This window comes from Centropristis striata, chromosome 23 (assembly GCF_030273125.1).
Source record: "Centropristis striata isolate RG_2023a ecotype Rhode Island chromosome 23, C.striata_1.0, whole genome shotgun sequence".
Taxonomy (NCBI): Eukaryota; Metazoa; Chordata; class Actinopteri; order Perciformes; family Serranidae; genus Centropristis; species Centropristis striata.
The window spans coordinates 23,398,471-23,421,408 of record NC_081539.1 but is presented as its reverse complement, the minus strand read 5'-3'; the positions used below and the strand labels follow the sequence as shown (position 1 = coordinate 23,421,408).

Sequence of the window (22,938 nt, the reverse complement as noted above, 5' to 3'; positions counted from 1 at the left end):
TCCCTGTGGTTTTCTTCCAGTAAATATACAAGATACCTGTAGGATATAATTACATATAGTTCCATTATGTTTGCTGATGCTTTTATCACCAGAATGTGCTGATGTGCCGTCCCTTTATTTTTATTTCATTTATCCTTTATTTATTTTCTCAAGGAATCATTGAGGGCAACCCGTCATTTACAATGATGTTGACAGTATAGAGAAAACACAAAACAGTACAGAGAAAACACAAAACAGAGTACAGAGAAAACACAAAACACAAAACAGAGTGCAGAGAAAATTCAAAACAGATTACAGAGAAAAACACAAAACAGATTACAGAGAAAAAATGTCAGTCAAAAAAAATTTAAAACAGTTGCAGTGAAAGGCAGATTTATTAGTTATCATAATTTTAAACTGGCCCAGAGTTATAATTGTGTTGAGTTTGAGTGAATGTTGTAAGATGCTCCAGGTAGATGCAGCAGAAAAACTGAAAGCAGTTTTTCCAAATTCAGTATTTGTCCGGGGAACATTGAGCACTAATCACTAGAGCGTGTTGGATAATTACTATGTGACCAGTCCACGCCGCATACTTTAACAAACTCCTACAGATTTTACCCAATCAACCTCAAATCTTTACTGACAGTCACACTATGTGGGCGTGGCATGGCGGCAAAATATGGCATCTCGCCATAAAACACAAGATCGTTATAACTTTTCCATTCTTTGTCCCATCTGCTCCAAACTTCTCATTCTTCATCAGAGTACAGCCCTTGACACTTCTACATTACAATTTTTTCATAAAGCCCCGCCCCTTATGCTTTATCCACGCCCCCTTTCATAAAATGATCACGTTGCATACTTTACATAACTTTTCCAACAGATTTAATCCCATTGACTTCAAACTTGGTCGGTACCATCACAGGGCTTTGGGGAACACAACTTAACAACACCTTTACAAGTGTGACTGTCAGTAAAGATTTGAATAACTTTTGATCCCAAAGGCCTTGTGATGGTACTGACCAAGTTTGAAGTCAATCAGGTTAAATCTGTAGGAGGAGTTCATTAAAATATGAAATGTGATCATTTAATGAAAGTGGGCGTGGATATAGCATAATGGGCGGGGCTTTATGAATTATTATGATTTAGAAGTGTTAAGGGCTGGACTCTGATGAAGCATGAGAAGTTTGGAGCAGATCGGACAAAGAATGGAGAAGTTATAACGATCTCGTGTTTTATGGCGAGATGCCATATTTTGGCGAAATGCCACGCCCACATAGTGTGACTGTCGGTAAAGATTTGAATAAATTTTGACCCTAATTAGGGTTAGGGTTAGGGTTACGACTAACCCTAACCCTAACCCTAACTAGGGTTAGGGCTAGGGTTAGTTTACTTCAAACTTGGTCAGTACCATCACAAGGCCATTGGGATCAAAAGTTCAAATCTTTACCAACTGTCACACTATGTGGGCGTGGCATGGCGACAAAATATGGTGTCTTGCCATAAAACACGAGATCGTTATAACTTCTCCATTCTTTGTCCGATCTGCTCCAAATTTCTCATGCTTCATCAGAGTCCAGCCCTTAACACTTCTAAATCATAATATTTCATAAAGCCCCGCCCCTTATGCTATATCCACGCCCACTTTCATTAAATGACCACATTTCATATTTTAATGAACTCCTCCTACAGATTTAACCTGATTGACTTCAAACTTGGTCAGTACCATCACAAGGCTTTTGGGATCAAAAGTTCATGGATAAAGCATAAGGGGCGGGGCTTTATGAAATTTTGTTATTTAGAAGTGTTAAGGGCTGGACTCTGATGAAGCATGAGAAGTTTGGAGCAGATGGGACAAAGAATGGGAAAGTTATATGGATCTCGTGTTTTATGGCGAGACCATAGACTGTATATAAATAATGGACGTAGTCACCGTGACGTCACCCATTGTTTTGTGGACTGCCCGTTGGAAGCATCGAGTTCAACGTTATACTCGTCGCCATCTTGCGTCGCCATCTTGTGTCCGATACGCGGAGCAGACCATAATTGGACTGTGGCGGAGCGTGAGGGATCTGACGACACTGACTACAGCCTCTCTACACCGGAAATCTGACTGAGAGAAGCCGCTGCTAATTCATGTTAGCATTAATTGGAGCATTAACTGGGATGTTAGTTTTGGCTAGCAAACAAACAAAAACAAAATGTATCTTTCTTACCTCAGAAAACTGAGCAGTGACTCCTTGGAGTGTCTGTTAGTCCAACCAAACACTGAACAAGACATTTTTACTGAACAAAACGTTCAAAGAAACTGTCATTAAGTGAAAATACAGAGTGAAAGCGTCAAAGTTATGAGACCAAAACGGTAAACGTCTTCTTTTCTATCTATATAACGTCATATATAACTTTGTTGACACGTTGCCGTGGATACGCATTGCTCTGCTTCTCTCCTGGTGCCGGCTCGCCTTGTCAGTGACCTGTAGTCACGCCCCAAATCATACGATTCTTTACATTCTATTTTTTTCATTTATAGGCATTCAGTGGGAGTTATTCCTCTCTCCATCCATTCTTGGGCTTGGGTGTGGAGTTGGTGCCATTCAACCCTCCAGATGTTGGTCCGTGCCGTTTCCTTGGTGGACTGGAGAGGAGGTACTGTATGTAGGAAACTGGCCCTGGATTTCAGTCTGGATGGGGGTGCTGTGTGTCCGTATAGGGGGTGCCTCATGTCGGACTCCTGTGCTCTCCGCTCATCTTGGGCGACGATGGAACGTCTGATGTGAGGGGGGGCAATGCCGGCAAGTGCATAGAGGCACGGGACTGGCGTTGTCTTTATACAGCCCGTGATGATGCGGCAGGTGTCGTTGAGGGCTGTGTCTACCAGTTTGGTGTGGTGGAAGCGGCTCCAGCTTGAGCAGGCATACTCAGCTGTGGAGAATCACAGGGCTAGGGCTGTTGTACGGATGGTTGGTGGATCAGCGCCCCATTTTGAGTTGACCAGTTTGCGCAGGATGTTATTGCGGGTGTTGAGCTTGGCTTTGGTGTTCTGAAGGTGGGTTTTGAAAGAGAGTGTCCTGTCGAGTGTGACTCCAAGGTACACAGGGTGAGGATGGTTCAGGAGTTTGTGACCATCCCATGAGACGCTCAGTTCTTTTCCTGCATCTTGGTTTTTCAGGTGGAAACTGCATAGCTGGGTTTTGGATGGGTTGGGTTTCAGGTGGTTGTTATTGTAGTAGGTGGACATTTCTTGGAGGGCATTTTCCAGGACGGATTCAATTTTGTGAAAACTCTCTTGTTGGGTGGTGATGCAGAGGTCATCAGCAAGTTCATTTATCATTTAGTTGGACGAAGAAGCGCCTGTTGTTAAGGAGACTTTTTATGACTTGGCAGAGGTCGGGGTCGCCAGTCATGTCCAAAAGTTTCCTGATCATGGCACGGTGCTGGACAGTGTCATAGGCAGCGGTGAGGTCTATGAAGGCTGCTCCGGTGATGGGTTTCCGCTCAAAACCATCCTCAATGTGTTGGGTGAGGTTCAGTAGCTGCCCAGCACAGGAGCGGCCAGGGCGGAAACCAGCTTGATCTTTGGTGAGCTTGGAGTCTATAAGTGGTGTTAGGCGTTGGAGTAACAGCCTCTCGTAGAGCTTGTAGGTTATGCAGAGGAGGGAAATCGGTCTGTAGCTCTTTGGTGATGATGGGTCCTTTCCGGGTTTGGGGATTGCAACAGTCTTGGCTTTTCTCCATACAGGTGGGATGGTTTTCTTTGCCATGCATGAGTTCAGCATGTCTAGGAGCCAGATCTTTGCTTTTGGTCCCAGATGCTGTATCATTTCTGCCAGTACATCATCGATTCCTGCTGCTTTCCCGGGTTTCAGCGAGCACAGTGCTGCTTCAAGTTCTTCTGGGTCGAAGGGCTTGGTAAGGGCACTTGCTGGTTGTGGGTGGTCTGGTACCGCTGTCCGGCGGTATTCTCCTGTGGGTCTGCGGCGAGTTTGGCTGCGCCCGTTCAACACCAGCTGTGCTGCAACTGAGTTTGCTGTGACTGTTGTAAGTGTGGGAGGTGTGGTATGGTCTGCACCAAGGCGACGAATCGTGGCCCACGCCTTCCTGCTGTTGTTCGTCATGTTGGTGTTTTCTATCAGCTCCTTCCAGGCTTGCCTGCGGTCTTCCCCGACGTTGTTTAATAGGATTTCTCCTAGTTCTGTGGTGGTGGAGGAGAAAGGGTCCGCGTGGTATGCCGTGTGGTAGGCTTGGAGTAGGTCACTGGATGTTTCTGACAGCCCAGGGATGTACTCAGTCTGGCATCCTCTTGGGATGTGTCATCTGGCTGCCCTTTTCAGCAGGTCTGTAAATGTGGTATAGCTGTTGGGATGTGGAGGGATGCTGGGGAGTGACTCTTAGATCTCCTGTTGGTATGACAGCCAGTCAGCTTTCCTCAGGTTGAACCTTCTACGGAAGGGGACGGTTGTTGTTTGGAGAACGGATCGGATGGTTATGGTGATGGGTCGGTGTTGTGAGTGAGGGATGGGGTCCAGGACCTCTTTCACAGCTCTGGATGCTAGTTTGCTGCTCACACAGACAAGATCTGGGTTATATCCTTGTTTCCATCTGGCGCTGTGGAAGGATTTTGGTAGTTTGGCGTCATGGATCAGGGTCAGGCGTTTCGACTCAAGCCAGGCTGGCTTGAGTCGAAACGCCTGACCCTGATCCATGACGGCTTCGACTGCATCTCCATCTTGATTGTTGTCTTTGTATCCCCACGATGTGCTGTGGGCATTGAAGTCCCCTATGCTGATCTGGAAATTCCTTTTGCATCTTTCTGGCAGTTCGGTATAGAAGAATGGACTTTGAGGGGGTTTATACACTGTTTATACACTGGTCTTGCATCTGGAGAAGCCTTCAATGTTGATTGAGGCGATTGACAGCGCGGGCCCCAAGGGGCGAAAGTGTCTCTGCGGCATCTTTGGTGTCGTCATCCAATAGATTGCTCAGGTAAGTATACAGATATTGGCCTACTGGTGATAGTAATCAGATAATAAATCAAGTGAGAAGTTTTCAAATTTTGCACTGAAATGAATGGGCAGATTTTTTGGTTGGCCTCCATGCTCAGGCACGGAGATTGCCGCCTGGGCGAGACGCCATATTTTGCCGCCATGCCACGCCCACATAGTGTGACATGCGGGAAAGCTTTCAATAACTTTTGATCCCAAAGGCATTGTGATGGTACTGACAAAGTTTGAAGTCAATCGGGTGAAATCTATAGGAGTAGGAGGAGTTCGTTAAAGTATGTGACGTGGAAATGGCAAAAAACAGCAGGAAATGCCATTTTTGATCCAAGATGGCCGACTTCCTGTACGTTTTAGGGTATGGGTTCTTGAGACATTTTGGTGCATCTTCCTATGATATATGTATGTACCAAATTTCGTGTCTGTATGACACTCCTGTGCGGGGGGCTTAATTTTCTTGACTCTCAAGGGGGCGCTGTTGAGTCATTTTGCCACGCCCATTTCCGGGACCACTAGCATACGTAAATTTCAGCGGATATTCCAAAAATGAGGAGTTTTTGAATATGATAAAGCCCCCAAAAAGGCGATTACTTTTTCTGAAGATAAATAATATTAATAGACGGACCAATTACAATAGGGTCCTCGCACCATTAGTGCTCGGTCCCTAATTATCTAACACTTCTAAATCTAAATTTTTTTTTCTCTTGGTAGGAAACAAATAAGTTGCAGTGCACTCTGCTCGGGCCAGTTCATCGCTGCTTACAGCTTTAATTTATCTTGTTTTAATAGTTAATTTATTATATTAAGTGTACAACATGCTTATTTCTAGATTTAACAATCTTAATTTAAGAAATATTGTCAATTGAAATTATCTGTCCATGCAGCAAGATCATTTCCCTCAGATTTAGTGTTTTTATCTTGTTTTTGGACACACCTTTTTTGCAGTATATGTCATATTTTTTTGTGCTACATCTTCACTGCTTTGTGTTTACTTGCAGTGATTCCTGCTCTGTCACTCCCCATGTGCAGTATGTTGGGGAAACAAAACAACTGGGGTTAGAATCCAACACCATTGGGACTTGTGCTGCACCTGGATCTATTGTGAAATAACAAAACAGTCAACTTCTATCCTGATAGAGACAAAACTACACTGCAGAATGCAAAAAGGAAATACTGTTCAGTTGACTACAACCACCATTTAAATACTACTGCATCAATGAAAGCAGATGGAATGTTGGATTTTTGCTATACACAACAACAGTTAAAACACATCATTGTCTCTGGTGAAGTCATTGATCATTACACAGATTGGTATGTAATATGTAAAATGCACTCATTCAGCTACAGTATTTCGTTGTACTGTACTTGTACTCTGTGCAATGACAATAAAGGTTCATTCATTCATTCATTCATTCATTCATTCATTCATACAGTGCAGTGTGTTATCTCTGTTTACAGAATATTAAAAACAGCAATGTGTATCCTCTAAAATGTTGAGATGAAACTGACTCTATGGAGTCTGGGGCTATTTTGTCCATTTTTGAATCCTTTCCATCCTGCCTGTATACAACACTTAAAAATGTTTAAAAGCCATGTTGGTATTTTTTTTCAGCACAACTTCACTATGACCTAATAATAATTATTTTTTTATTCTGACTTTCTAACCAAAAAGAAACAAAGAAAAACCAACATAAATGTGATCTTGTGATTGTGTGTGATCCTGTCATCCAACTCTGGTTTTTATTCTAGTGTGACTCTATTTTATTTGTGTCTTGTTTGTTTAGCACATCAATTTTGGTCATGTCTTTGTAAGTCATTTTGTGTCTTTTTGTATCTTTTTTGGTCATTTTGTGTCTTTTTTAGCCATTTTGTGTCTTTTTTGGTCATTTTGTGTCTTTTGTTTTGTCTTTTTTAGTTATTTTGTGTCTTTTTGTTTTGGTCATTTTGTGTGATTCGTATCTTCTTTTGGTCATTTTGTGTCTTTTTTTAGTCATTTTGTGTCTTTTGTTGGTCATTTTAGTTTTACTTGGTATATCATCATCAAACTGAAACTGGCCTCATGGAGTTTACAGCCAGAACTTTAGAGGTAAATTTACAGTAGGGCTCCACGCTGCTTTGTTTTCTAGTCTGGATGTCATGAAGAAGTCATGCTTTGGCGCTTTTGGTGACTCCAGAGGGCTAAAGGATTCAAAGTCTCTGATCAAAAAAAGAGAAAAAATGTCGGAATGGAGCCACTAACCTTATTTTGAGCCTCACAATGACAACATACTAAGTCTAAATTAGCCTATCAACATTACTAATAGGCCGTAATGAGCATTTATTAATATGATTTTTAAGATATATTAAGGAGATTTGGAAACATAAGCTCGTCTAGCTAGAGAAACTCAAAACTAGACTTGAAGTTGACCAAATTTAGAGGTTAAGGCACCGGACTGTAGACTTCTGTAAGTTTCAAAAGCTCTGGTGCACATTTTAGTTGACTTTTTAATGCCATATATTAGCTGCACATTTTTACAATTGAATACAAATTCCAATGGGCTGATGGCAATGATGAATAAAAATAAAAATGTAAAGAAAACAGTAATTCATCTGGTATAATTATTTTGTCACAGCCACAGGGAGCCACTGCAGATGGTCTGAAGAGCCACATGTGGCTCTGGAGCCTCAGGTTGCCTACCCCTGTGCTATGACCACAAAACAGATTTTCTGAAAGACCTCCATTAAATGCAATGCAGCTGCATACCAGCAGGCTGCACTACAGCACTATGCCTGATCATACCTGCCAACATTATCATGCAAAAAGCCTGCCAATTCTCATATATTTTTCAGTCTCCAGCATCATCAATGCTAATCTGAGACATACATTGTCATGGAGAACATCTCAAGCAATTAGGCTGTTCCTTAGGACTTCACTCTGTTTACATTGACCTCCTTTAATCTCATTTAATCCTGCAAGGAGGTTTAGTATGAGCAACCACTTCACTCTGTCACAGGCAAGCAAGGCCCTCATGGATTTGTCAGTCATGAGTCAAAATCAAATAATTAACTGGCTCTCACAACTATAGTCTAAGTAAGAGAGAAATGACAGATGTCCATGTTTGGTGTTCATAACGTGTCATAGCCCATGGATGTACAGTAGAAGCGCTCACCCGCCTGATAAAACAAGAACAAATTACTGATGAGTTTCAGGACCCCACTTGGGTTTTCATGAAGCCAGTCTAAGTTATGTCTGTGAAGATTATAAGGATTTATGAATGAACAATGTAGCCATAATGAGGCACAATTAATTGTTTTGTGTTAAAATATATTTTTTTATATTTTTAAACATATTTTTGATTGACAAATTAATTACTGTATTGCATCCAAATAAAAATGTCATGGTTTCCCCTCACTTATATAAAATTAATTTTAATAAACTTTATAAAAATTTAAAAAAATATATAATTTAACAGAATATAATCATACATAATGGTTTTTAACAATGTATAAAGAACAAAATCTGACTGAAAATGTATGAGAAAAAATGGTTAAATGTTACGGTAATGATAGAATTGTTTGCATTAAAAAATTTGTAAATTTTAATAAAATACATTTTGGTGATGCCAGCTACCTTTGAGCACATTTAAGAGCTTGCCAAAGGAAAAAAAACCTTTCATTGTTTTTTTTATTTAAAAATGTGTTACGGTAATGAATTTTGCTCACAGTGTGTCTAAAAATGTCAGAAAATACCTTAAAAACTTTAAATAGATTATAATCCATATTAAACAGTGACTTTAGATTGTATATGTTATAAAGGGTCAAAGAAAATATGTATTCAATGCTTTTGGATTTTTATGAGCTGTACCATCTTCATGAGAATCACCCACTTACACCACGATACCTAACCATATTCTATTCTATTCTCTTTTTATTTATTTATTTATATTTACTCTATTGTATCCCCAAGAGAGTGTCATAATTGTCCATTTATTACATGGTTGTAACCACCCACTTGAACCGGAACCTTTATCATCACAGCCACAGCGCTGTACGTTTTTAAAGATACATTTAAGTGCTGCCGGAAATATTGTAATTTCTACAGCAGACACGTACGACCTTTCTCCTACGATTTGGTAAAGGGAATACAAATAAACGAAAAGCAGTCGTGTTGAGTAACTGAAGTTTCGAAGGTGAGCATTGCTACAGTACGTTTTTCTTTGTTGTCAAAGTTGAATAAGCCACACAAATACTGTCATAAAATCCAGAAGAAGTACCTTAAAAGTTGTTTTAGATTACCTAGTTAATTTGTATTGTTATTATTTTTGCTTTATGGGCTTTCGTGGATTAAAAACCTCGAAACTAAACGATTTTTAAAAAATGCGAGGCCACTTCTTAAACCTTATTGTCGAATATTCGACTTTACGAGTAGCACTTGAACGCCACACGGCAGCGGATGTAGCAGCAGCAGTCTACAGTAAATCGGCAACCATGTAGCGTTGAGAGCAGAAATACCTTCTCGCGACGTGCTAAAGAAAAATGTCGCCATATTCATTCATGTCGTCATAAAGTTATAGTGTATCAAAATGTGTTTGTGGAGATAACTGGACGCTCGGACGGAAATTAAGAGGCGAGGGGGTCGAGTGTGAAAGCGAAGCCTGTTCCAGAGGCACTATCTATCTGCCTGCCTGGACGTGTGGAAGGAGACGTCGGGCTACTCTTCATGTGTTAACTACCTTGGCGTTTATCAGCCGTCTAAATGTCTGCACTTGTCCGGTTCAGCGGACTGTAGACTCGGGGGAAGGGCGTGTAACGCTAACGGATACCGGGGTTTGTAGTTTCATCAGGTCTGGCTCTCCGCGTTACCGCCCCGTTTTTTCCTCTCTTGTAGTAAGGCTCCAGCACGGTCAGGAGAAGGGACCGTTTTTGGCTTTGGACTTTAACCAAAACCTACTGACATCATGGGGAATACCACCTCCTGCTGCGTGTCCTCCAGCCCCAAACAAAGGAGGAACAACCACTCCAGGCTGGAGCCCTACCGGCCGGAGCCGGAGCTGAGCCGGGAGGACACGGGCTGCAACCTCCAGCACATCAGCGACAGAGAGAATCTAGACGGTAAGATGCAGACGCACTTAAAACCTTTTCACTGACGTGTCTGAACAACATAAAAATCCCCAGCACACACCACATATTATTATTCAGTGTTGTAAAGTAGCTGGGGACAGTGATTTGTTACTCTGCTAATACCACAGACTGTATTAACAGATAATGAGAGCTTGCAACATCTGTGCAAAGGACCCACCCACCCGTTACACCAATAACTACTGGACACTTCCTTTTATTGGACTCCCTGCATGGTGGAAATCAGCCATATGGCATTGGCTTCCAAACCGGGGGGCGTGGCAAGGCTAAATTTAAATTATTTCATTGTTCTCCAATGCAGGTAAAAAAGGTAAATCACATCATGACTCTACTCCAAATATTACAAATACAAAAAACAAAGATGAAAAAATATAACAAGACCATTCTTGCTTGTTGTGTGGAAGCCGCCGGGCTTGAAAGTATTTTTTAGATAGAAAAGGGGGGCCCAGTAAAAAAACTTCAGGAACCACTGTATTAACAGATAATGAGAGCTTGCAACATCTGTGCAAAGGACCCACTCACCCATTACACCAATAACTACACTACTGACCACTGCATGGTGGAAATCAGCCATATGGCAGTGGTTCCGCTGGGATGCAAGATTACCACTCTACTTACAAGGGAATTATTTTCCCCATTAGTTTCAATACTATCTGCCAGTCTTATTATACACTGACCTAGGGCTGGGCCAAAAGTCATGTCCTGATATATTTAGGCTGAATATCGATATACGATATATATATATATCCTATATTTTTATCAGCAAATGTTCAGTCAAAGTCAAAGCCAAAGCCAAATATGACATGTCACAAGTACTTTTACTGAAACAGTTTATTTAAGTGAACATAAATACTGTATAACAACAGGAGTACCTTTTTTTCAAATCAAAGCTCCATCAAGTGCACATTTAAATAAAAAAAATATCTTAAATAAAAATAGCCTATGAAATAAAATAGGCCAATCTTTTTCTAAATATATTTAAATGAGAAAAGAATAACGAACATTACAAAATAACTAAATATGACAAACCCTAGTAAGGGCAGCATATATATATATATATATATATATATATACATACATATGTGATATGGTCTAATTCCATGTCACATTAAAAAATATATCTATGTATATCTATGTATTTTATATCGATATATCGCCCAGCCCTACACTGACCTAAAACTGTGGTTCTGGTCTGGTTATATGGTGATCTTAGCCCTGACCCTGAGCTTGCGTCATCTCCACCATGTGTCCATGTGTGTGAAAGGGTGTGTAAGGCTGGGATAGTGTGTGGAAGTGTGAATTTGTGTTCCAGTGGGAGGTGATGTGATTATGATGGACAGTGTTTATGGCGGGGTGTCCATTCACTTCCTACAGGGAGCTGAAAAGGAAATGATGCAGCCACACATTTCAATGCTTATCAACACCAACACAGTCACACTCTACTGTACATTTGAGATGTATTCTGGATTTTTGAGACAGATACCAATACTTACATTTTTTTTTCAGAATTTTACCATTGTTATGTATTATTAGCCAGTGTATATACAATGTAATACATTGTCAAGTACATCATTGCCTTTAAGCCATTTGTAGGTGATTGAAGAAAGAATATTTGGTGTGGGCTGTAAATCTAGATTTATCAAGATTTATTACTAAAGGTGGGGGAAAAATTGATACATCATAGTATCGTGATTTTTTGCGTGGCAATATTGTATCGATTCATGGCCACCAAGTATCGATATTTAGCATATTTTCAGCTATTTTCATAGCACTTTTTCTTTTTTTTTGGGAGGCCATAGTTGGCTCACTTTTAGGAATATACTGGAGATACTGGTATCATATGAAACTAGAAGACCTAAGGAATTTGTAGGCAAACATGTACTTCAGGATATTGAAAGTTGTCAAAATAACACTCCAAAGTTTGTTTTTTTTTTGAATGAAACATAAAAAAAAGCCTGAGCAGTTAAGCTTAAAGTTGAGGAAAGTTTGATAAAATGCTGCAGATGTTGTCGTCCATACATGTTTGCTATCAGTGAAGTTCAGTTTGACTGAATACTTTGTTGGTCAGTCTGTGGCTTTGACTCTCATTGTGGAGGAATAAAAGGCTGGAGTGAGATGAATAGACTGAGAATTTTCTCTTATTTGACGAAACAATTCTTGCTTTCAATAATTTTGTCGACACAAAATGCAGTTAAACAGTTAAATCGAAGTAAATTAAATCACAATACTCACCATATCGCAAAATGCTTAAAATCGCAATAATACCGTATCGTGACTCACGTATCCGGATAAAATCGTATCGTGGGGCCTCTGCTGATTCCCACCTCTATTTATTACACAGTTCTGAGATGTTTTTCTTGAAACACATTTTTTTCTTATTGTGTGCCATTGACAGAAACAAAAAAGCAGGTCAAAATGCCACTTGGCATTATCCCAGTTTCTCTGGCATGGCAGGTTTCTTCCCAAAGCTATATTGCTCAGTCTAAATGATGTGCTGTACGCAAGGCCAGTCAACCTCACTGTACCGTGAGTAGTGGGCACTCTGCAGTGAGTAATCAGGGAAGCCTCAATTTCTGTACTGTGCCCCCCTCAGCAACTTTGTAACTGTTGGTGCAGACATGGACTTGGTCAAAAGTCATTATCAGTATGTTTTATAGGGCTGCATGATTATGGCCAAAACGATAATCACGATTATTTTGATCAATATTGTAATCACAATTATTAATGACGATTATTCATCATGTTAGGGAAAACATCTGTATTTTAATTGCACTACTTTTAAACAAAAAATAGGAACAGTTTTTAGTGTCTGCACAGAGTGTGTAAGAGTGTAAGAGTGCAAACTCATTCTTACTCTTCTTAACGAGCCGCCGACCCCAGCAGCTCATTAAGAAGAGCCTCAGGCCCCCGCGGCTCGTTAAGAAGTCTCTAAATCCCTCTGGGGCTAACTTGTCCCCCCCATAGACTGCCGTGGAAAACCCTCTCCCCCGTTTGTTTCTTCTTCTACAGCTTGGCATCTAGCCGCCACACTGTGTCATCAAATGTTACGCTGCCCCCGTGTGGAAGGCACCAGTAATACAATTTTTTCTTCTTCCAGATATGATATAACTATTCGATTTTTTTATGATTGAATGCCTATTCGAATATTCGAAAATCGATGCCCTCCCTAGTTGTCTGTATGTTGTACTGTAACAAAACCAAAAAACACTTTATTTATGGTTGCAGTTCTTTTGTTAGTTTGTCCTGTAGATTGTTGCTATTTATTTTAAGTTCAATATTTTATTAACTACCTCAGACATTATGATTTCCTGTATTTGTTAAAGAAAAATACTGCTGTGTTATTGTTTTTCAATTAAATAAGATTCAAACATTGAAGGTGTATGCTGTGAGTTATAAAAAATCGGTATCGGCCAAAATCGGAATCGGCAGGTCAGGCTTTTTAAAAATCGGTGCACCCCTACTTGCTCGTTATTTATTTAGGCAGCTACATGAAACCTTAACTATGCGTTCGCCCCCTGGTGGTTGGTGGACTACTGGTGCAGAAAGTGCTTGATTAGATATGCAGGAGAGCCGCATTTTAAAATGGAAATATCGCCGACGATCAGGTTAATTTCATTGTGGCGGCCAAAAGCGCGATCACAATTAAAATTAAATTAATTGTGCAGCCCTAATGTTTTATGAAGCTCAATTTATAACATGCTCTTGGACTATAGCTGCATAAATTTATATTTTACACAGAAAGTCCATCCATCCATCCATCTATCCATCATTGTGGATGGATGGATCCTGGTCCCAGGTTGCTGTAGTCGTGGGCAAGGTAGCCCAGACATTCTCCCTAGTTACTTCCCCCTGGGTGATCCCAAGACATTCCCAGGCCTTATGAGATATAGAATCCCTCCCAGCATGTTCTAGGTCTACCCAGGGGTGTCCTCTTAGTTGGCCGTGCCTGGATTATCTCCACAGAGAGGCATCTAAGGGGCATCCTAATCAGATGTCTGAACCTCCTTAACCAGCATCTTTCCATGTGAAGAAGCGGCAGTTCTGTCCCTAGCCTGTTTGGGTGAGCCCGGACACATTAAAAAGGTGGTGCTTGTATCTACAGTCTCTTCTTTCAACCATAATCCAAAATTGGGACAGGGCCAGTATTATTTATGTATTTTGATCCCGTTCATACCAGAAAAAGTCCCAGAATTTGTATGGTAAAGCTGGTATTTAGACCACCATGAGTCACGACACGGGAAATATATCATCTTGACCTGTTCATAAAAGATGTTAGAATGGTTCAGCTCTGCATCGATTAAAAGAGGAGCTGCAGATTTATAATAATAACGATACATTTTATTTGTAAAGCACTTTTCATAAAGTAATCTCAAAGTGCTACAGAAACCAGAAACAAAATAAACAAAAGACTAACAGAAAAATCAGACACGTTAAAATCAGCAGTAGATAAAAAAGACGCAGGTAATAAAGTAGATTAAAGAAAACAGCTAAAGGAGGAGATTTAGGTGCAGAGACAATAATAAAAACCTCTTGGGACCTAGATTTATTTTTCGATTGATCAACTAACTTTTGCAGCAATAATTTGACTTTGGCCTATGGAAACCTGCAAAAAGTTTCCTCTATTTTTTTTTTTTACCTTTAATAGCTCAAATGATTAATCAATAAATAAATCATCTGAATGAATGATTCAATGATGAATGAAAATAATTATTTGTTACCCGAGACTGGCAAAAAGCTCCTTATGCCAGGGTGAGGATCTGTTGTGGTATAAACGGCCATTTTGACCTCATGCCCAATGACTAACAAATCCAAACACAAAGCTTGGAATTGTGCCTGTAAGAGTAAATGTGATAATGGAAGGAAGGGGAATGCAAGAACTGTTTTCAAGCTGTTTTTATTGTTTGTTTTAAGCTGTTTACACAAGTCTTTAGGTGATGACCTTTTGACCCTGTCACTGGACCTCTAATGGCATTCCAGAGGATACTCCTGTACCTATCCTGCTTCATTCAAGCTAATGAACACATGGGAACGTTACATATACTGTAGGTCATGCCAAAACCTGGTTATGAATAAAGAGCTGGTATAATCTTTTTTTTAATACTGTATTGCAAGGCTTCTTACTTTCACAAAGATAATCAGTCATTTTGTTTTCTTTACAATATTGTACCTTGCATTTTTTTCCTTTTTTTTCAAGGTATATATTCACAAAGTAAATAACAAAACATAAGGTAAACAGACAAACATATATACAAGGCAAACTGGTATTTCCCAAACGAGGATCTCCAAGAAAAGGAATAAACAACAAACTAACAACAACAGCAAAAATAAATAAATAAATAAATCACTAAATAAATGAAAAAAAACAACAAAAAAAAAACTAAGATATACTAAAATAAACTAATGAGAAAATAAGGGGTGATGCATGTATGCGTGTTCATGAATCTGTGAGTGTGTAAGAGCTGGTATAACCTTGAGGGCTTTGTAAACAGTAAATATGGAAATGTGCAGGCAGAGATTTGATATCGGGCTCATGAAAGAGTGAGGAAGTAGTGTTTCTCTGGCTTGATCTTCTCTCATAAATCACCGTTTGATGTGGTTGAACCTAAACAAATAGCATGATTTTGTTTGCTTGTCGTTCATCCCTTCATCTGCTTGTGTTGTGTTTGTGACCCCAGCCCTGTTGAGCATGTGATTTACAAAATAATCAGCCATGAGAACTGCTGACAGTGGTGACGACACGCGTGCACACTCTTGCGTGTGCACGAACAAAACACACACAGTGCTGCTCATTGAACTTCCAAGTATGAGAGGGTCTTTCTGGTGGCCCCTTTCACAATTACGCAGTGTAATCTGAATTTGCCTGAGCAATTACTCGCTCTCTATAGTGACCCTGTATGTTCTCACCGTAGCTTATACACCAGTCAGAGATAAAGAGGCTGGAGATTCATGCTTCACCTGACAGCATATTTATCTCCTTTTATGTCTATTTGTGTTCAGTCTGTAATGCTCTACAGGTTGTACGACTTCATACACATATATCTGCTTCTTAGATGCTGTGCCACACCAATACCATGGCACAGCTCTCTCAAGGTCAAGCCCATTGCTTGTCTTTAACTATGATAAAGTCATGTCCGCTACCTAGGGCTGGGCGATATGGACCAAAAGTCATATCCCGATATATTTAGGCTGAATATCGATATACAATATATATCCTGATATTTTTATCGCAAAGTGAGAGCAAATGTTCAGTCAAAGACAAATATGACATGTCACAGCTAGTTTTATTGAAACTGATTATTTAAGTGAACATAAATACTGTATAACAACAGGAGAACCTTTTTAAAAAAATCAAAGCTCCATAAAGTGCACATTTAAATAAAAAACATCTTAAATAAAAATAGCCTATGAAATAAAATAGGCCAATCTTTGTCTGAATTAAATATATTTATATGAGAAAAGATTAACGAACATTACAAAATAACTAATTATGACAAACCCTAGTAAGGGCAGCATTATTAAAAACCTATTTCTTCTCCTTGGCGTTCAGTCCCAGCCTTTGCTTTTTTACTTTTATTCTTTTATTTCCTCTTTAACTCTAACTCTATTTTTAGATTGAGTTTTTATGCTGTTTTATTGTTTTGTTTTTTAGTATTTTATTGGTATTGTTTCATTGTTTTCATTTATTACTATATTTGTGTATGATTTTTGTTGTATTTTAATGACTGTACAGCACTTTGGTCAACTGAGGTTGCTTTTTTAATGAGCTCTATAAATAAACTGACTTGATTTATATATAAAGAGAAAAAAAAAGAACTATATCGATATATGCGATATGGTCTAATTCCATATCACATTTAAAAATATGTCAATATATTTTTTATATTTGTATATCGCCCAGCCCTACCGCTACCAGGGATATAAAGACCTAATGGGTTGGTAATGGTAATGGAGTTAAGTTTTATGGTTGCTATCAACACAAAGGTTAAGTTATTGATTCAGTCACTTGTGAAATAGTGTTGTTTGACTGGTGGCTTGTGTGGTCACCGAGCAGATTCCACAGTCAAGATGCTTTCCAGTGTAAATGCATTTAAGATGAAAAATGCATAGGCAGTTACATAAAGATGTCTTCACTAAAGTCTATAAATGGCCTGTTGGAAATCGGGTGTTGTTGGCTGGCAGCAGTGATGTGGGTATAAAGACTTTATAAGCATGGCTTCACACAGCATGAAAGATATTCTAACACTTTTGTCTGGACCTTTTAAAACAATATAAGAAAAGATAATATAAGCTTATGAGAAAATATTAACTGAAATCAAATAACTTGTCCAACCTTTCTACCAATTGACAGATATCATTGGTGGATATTGGCCTATCAAAGGTATATTGGAATGCTTTGATATGAAAACTTCTTTTAATCTTGGAGTTATTAAAATTGGCATATTTTTTGTCAGCAATTGACTGATACTAAATATACAGTACTGATCATGTCTAGCATTGTTTGAAAATGTAATACATTTTATATACAATAGAAGTGTGAATCTGCACCTCATTATGATTGTATCCAGATACTTGAGTCACGATACAATATCATTGCTATTTTTAAGCATTTTGCGATATGATGAGTATTGCAATACAATATATTGCCATTAAACCGTTAAACTGCATTTTGTGTCCACAAAATTAGGAGAAATTTCTCAGTCTATTCATCTCACTTAAGTCTTTTTATTTCTCCACAATGACAGTCAAACCCACAGACTGATCACAAAACTGCAAAAAAGGTGTGTCTAAAAACAAGATAAAAACACTAAATTTGAGGGAAATTATCTTGCTGCATGGACAGATAATTTCACTTGACAAGATTTCTTAAATTAGATTTTTAAATCTAGAAATAAACATGTTGAACACTTAAAATAAGAAATTAACTCTTAAAATGAGATAAATTATCTAACACTTCTTAATCAAAGTTCTTTCTATCTTGGTAAGAAACAAATCATTTGCAGTGAAAGTACTCAAACTGAACTTAACTAATAGCATTTTAGCAATCTTTCCTCAACTTTAAGCTTCACTTCTTTAAGCTTCAGAGTTTTTTAATGCAACATAAAATAAGACACACATGAATTCCTTAGATCTTCTAGTTTCATATGATACTAGTATTTCCACCTCTAATGTACATAATAACGTATAATAATGTTGAATATTCTTATTTGTTGAAGAAAGAAGTCTTCTGAGCACATCTGAGTAGTGAAATTGGTTCAAAATTAGTGGATAATCTGCATGAAAAAAAGGTCAATATCCAATCCTCTTAAATTGGTATTGGTCTCAAAAATCCCAAATCTGGAAGAGAGATTGAGATTAAAGATTGTCATCTATATTATGTACTGTTAGTCAACATGACTAGGTTCACCATCACTGCAGCACTCAAAAGAGAGAGGGATATTCTTTGCAATTTCCAGACACTCCAAACCAACAGCTGAGCTATTTTTAGCCTAATTTGATCAGAGAACACTGTAATGCTGTATCTCTACACAGCAGCTCTAAGTAAAGGTAAGCTGAGGCCACTTATGATGTCTCAGAAATAAGAGAGAAAGGGAAGCAGGATGGAAGATGAAACAGATGGATCTCTCACCCTGTTTGGGTTTTACTTAACATAGACATCTGTAAATGAGCGATGGCTCCAGGCCCAGCATTCGTCTCTGTCTCATCAGTGTTAAAGTTAGTTATTTCTGGTGCACACACACACACAGACACACATATTGATGAGTCTTGCTTGCAGGCTAATTGAAATCTGGACATGGATTATTCATGCCTGGTTGATGAGCCTGGGGAGTCTCCTAACTATGAATTCCAGACGAGTTGACCTAGATGTACAGTGTATGATACCATTTTGTTTTGATTGTTGCTGAGGTGAAAAATGCCCCTTTTTCTGTTTGTGTTTTCTATATTACATGTAAAGATTCACACATTTAGATTAACATTCAGCTGACAATCTTCCCTTCACATGACTCATAGCCAGTGTAATATGCATAACATTTTAAACATTTAAATAAAATGTTTACGTTGAAACAGCTTAGCAAAATAAAGGGGACACTCCAGAGAAAAGCACCAACTTTTTTCCACATACTCTCTATCACCATAGGTTTCAATTTTTGGTAGGAGCCACTTCATCAAGATTGTGGATCGGAGATGGCAGCCATATAAAGTCTATGTGAAACAATAAATCTTCCAAGCCACTTAGAAGGTCAATCTTGGTGTCAAAATGTACATTTTCTGGGTCAAGGAATCATTTTAAACTATTGAGAATATCACTAGATGATTATTTGATCAAATAGATATGTTCATTTTCACCCAGACTGGTAGGTCTTCAAGTGCTGCAGCAGGGAATCCTGAGTTAAAAATGTTTGGAATCTATGTTGACGGGAGAGTGAGTATTAGCTGAAATGTACTACTGCTCAAAAAAATCAATGGAAAGCTTTAATCTCATGTCAGATCTTGTATATACATTTTCTCTACAGAAAATGTATATTTTGACACCAAGATTGAACTCCTAAGTGGCTTGGAAGATATATTGGTTCTCATAGATTTTATATAGCTGCCATCTCCGATCCACAATCTTGATGAAGTGGCTCCTACAAAAAATTGAAACCTATGGTGATAGAGACCATGTGGAAAAAATGTGGTGCTTTTGTCCGACGTGTCCCCTTTATTCTTAAATCTGGTTCCAAGCCGCCTGACTAATGTGAGAGCCAGCTAATAACAAATTTTTGACCAAATAAATGATCCGTATATAAATCTTCGTTAAAAGTTTGATTACTGAAGAAAAGAAATGAAGTATGAATTAATTCCCTTCATTTAAATTATTTCGGCTCTTTTTTCCTGTTTATTTGACCAGGTTTCAGCTGCAATGTAGGCAAGGGCAACTAATGATTATTTTCTTAATTAACTGAACAGATGTCAAATTATCTTGTATTCAGGATTATCATAAATATGTAAGGCATGAAGGAATACATTTGGCTAAACAGTAGAACTGATGGTGGCATATTCTCCATCCCCAGGTTTTAAATGTAAAAGCATTTGTCTGATTAAAGAACCAAATAAAAAATACAGCAGTCTTTTTTTTTTTAATGAGAACCAATTCTTTTCTATGGAGTTAGATTTGTGATAAAAATTTCAAACAACACTTCTTTAAATTCAAACTAAAAATACGAAAAAAAAAAAAAAAAAAAAAGTCAAAGACAAAATTCAATACTTGCAATCAAATTATTTGTGTAATTCCAAAAGAAATCTGTCTTAAAGTCTTTGAATAACTTTTTTTGTTTTTTTTGTTTGTTTGCTGCTGGTTTTGCATTTGCGATTCTGGTTTTGCTTTTGCGATTGTGTCTTCATGTTTGCGATGCCAGCCTTTTTGCTTGTGGTTCTGGCACAAATTTCACATGTGGGCGGGTTCCTCTGGGTGCATTCCTATTGGCTAATGCGTTTTGACTGACAGCTGAGCTGAGCCGCAACTGCCCTGGAAGTTAAAACAAACTGCTCTCTGCTTGTTTGGGAGCAGACTGTGGAGAATTTCTGGTGGTGAAGGGAGCGGTAACTTGAAGATCCAAATTTGGAGATTTGTCTTTGACTTTATTTTTTTTTGTTTAAATTTTGTATTTGATATTTTGATTTAATTTGTTTGAATTTGAAGAAGTGTTGTTTGAACATATTGGCACAAATTTAACTCCGTACTTTTCAGAATGCCCCTCACTGCAGTTCATTGAGCGTCGTGAAAACAGGGCAGCAAATGTCACATTTTGGAGCCTCTCAGAGCCAAAGTCTGACAGATTCTTTGTCTAAACACAGTTTCACACACATTCAATCATCACTCTGGGACCAATCAGTCATAAAAGAGGCAGCAATAACTGTTTGGGTTTTGATTAAATTAATTAGCTTAACTTAAATGGAGTGTGATAGTCACTTATCTTGTTTAACTTGTTCTTCTCAGCACAGTTTCAGCAGTGCTGCTGCTATCATGATCCATTGCCCTCTCCACTCGTACTGAAAACAGCAGCTTGTGTATGCTTTCAATTGCTTGGTTCAAGGCATTTTGGGAAATAAAGGACATAAAAACATTTACTGCACTATGAGATATATATATTAAAAAAAAATTAGAGATAGTAGCAATAGTCTGCAAAAAAAAAAGATAATTGACCATTTTAAAGCAAAAATGCCAAACATTTGACAGTTGCAGCTTTTCAAATTGCTACTTTTTTCTGTCATACAGTGATTCAGTGATTCAGCTATTGGTTGGAAACAGGTATTCCAAATATGCCATCTTTGGTTCTAGGAAATGTCACTTCATTTAAATATTTTAAATTATGTTTTTAACAATTTTCTTAAATTTTGAAGACTATTAAATAATAATCAAATTTTGATTAATCAAAAGCTATAATAGGTAATAAAAGGAGAGTAACTGCATCCCTATGTATAACAATCTAGAAGAGCTAGAATTTTTCCTTTGTGTTATATTATACATGTATGTTTCTAAATTATGCACAGGAAACACTGTACCATTGGAGTCAAGGTGAAGGCAGTATTCTGTATTTACTGTTACCGGGAACTACAGTCATTGATGTTTTTTTTTAAAGTACCGTATTTATCCAACCATACTGACTGATGATTATGTATATTAATCATCAGTTTGCACTATTAGTCCTAGTTCAAACGTTATTGCGCTGATAGTTTTTTAGAGCCGCAGCGAACAATTACATTTATTATTGATTAATCTGACAATTATTTTCCTTGATAAATGAGTTTGTCAATAATCATAATCTCTGTTAGTAATATGTCCATCTCCATCTTTACTCCAAATGAGTGGCACCGTCTTTTTCCACCACTGACTTTGCAACAGTCATTGCACTTATTTTGCATTCATTGGGTTAAACCTATCAACACATGAATGAAATGTTGCCAGTCCTGGGGCAGTGGGTCAAACACAAATGGCTAGCCTTGCTTCACATTCAGGAAGTTCAGACCAAGGTAGTTTGGGATTTTTAATTAGTTTTACTTTAATTTCCTTGTGAATTTTTGTTTTCAAATTTGTTTTTTGGAGTAAGTTTGCTAGTTTTCATTATTTTTTTATTTTTTGGAAAATGCTTAGTTTTAGTTAAGTTTTTATTAGTTAGGGTTAGGGTTAGGGTTAGAGATTGAATAAGATCACAATAAATGTTTCCTTTATTTCCTTTGTCTGATCCATCTCAGCCCCAATAAGTTTATTAAATCATAAAACCAGATAGATGAAATAGATTTCATATCAACCAAAAAGGTTTACGAATGAAAAAAGTTGACAAAGACGAAAAACGAAGGACATTTTCACTATAATTTTAGTTAGTTTTGTAACCACACAATACAGTTTCAGTCAGTTATTGTTTTTAAAAAAAACAATAACTGTTAAACTGTTTTTAAAAAAAACAATAACTGAAAAAAAAATTATTTCAGTTAACAAAATGTTTTTCCAATTCTAGTTTTCGTTATTTCGTTAGTTTTCGTTAACTATAATAACCTTGGTTCAGACACATGTTGACATCGTGCTGTCACCTCAAATTTTAACGATAGTACTGCTGAGTTAAGTTCTTTGCAGATGCAGGTTAGGAAAGCGAATTCTATTGAATACACTGTAATAGTCTGTTTGATAAGATATTGTGTTGGATTTGATACTTTTCTAAACTGACAAGACAGCCACAGCGTCTAAAATAGACAAACTTAAAGCATGCTCTTGGCTGCCAACCTACATGCACTCTGCATTGTATCTCCATTAAAACCAAGTAGTAGAAATGTTGTTGAGATTCTAAATTATGTCTGCATAAGCCAC

The 22,938-nt window shown here is 38.1% G+C and overlaps 1 protein-coding gene across 4 annotated transcripts in view; it reads left to right on the top strand.

Moving 5' to 3' along the window:
• The first annotated feature begins 9,403 nt into the window (after positions 1-9,403).
• Positions 9,404-22,938, top strand: part of ccny (cyclin Y) — a 66,150-nt gene continuing 52,615 nt past the window's right edge. For all 4 annotated transcript variants that reach the window (XM_059327297.1, XM_059327295.1, XM_059327296.1 and 1 more), the window contains exon 1: positions 9,404-10,067. In XM_059327297.1, coding sequence (XP_059183280.1) covers positions 9,914-10,067 — 154 coding nt within the window. In that variant the 5' untranslated portion in view covers positions 9,404-9,913. The remainder of the gene's footprint in view (positions 10,068-22,938) is intronic.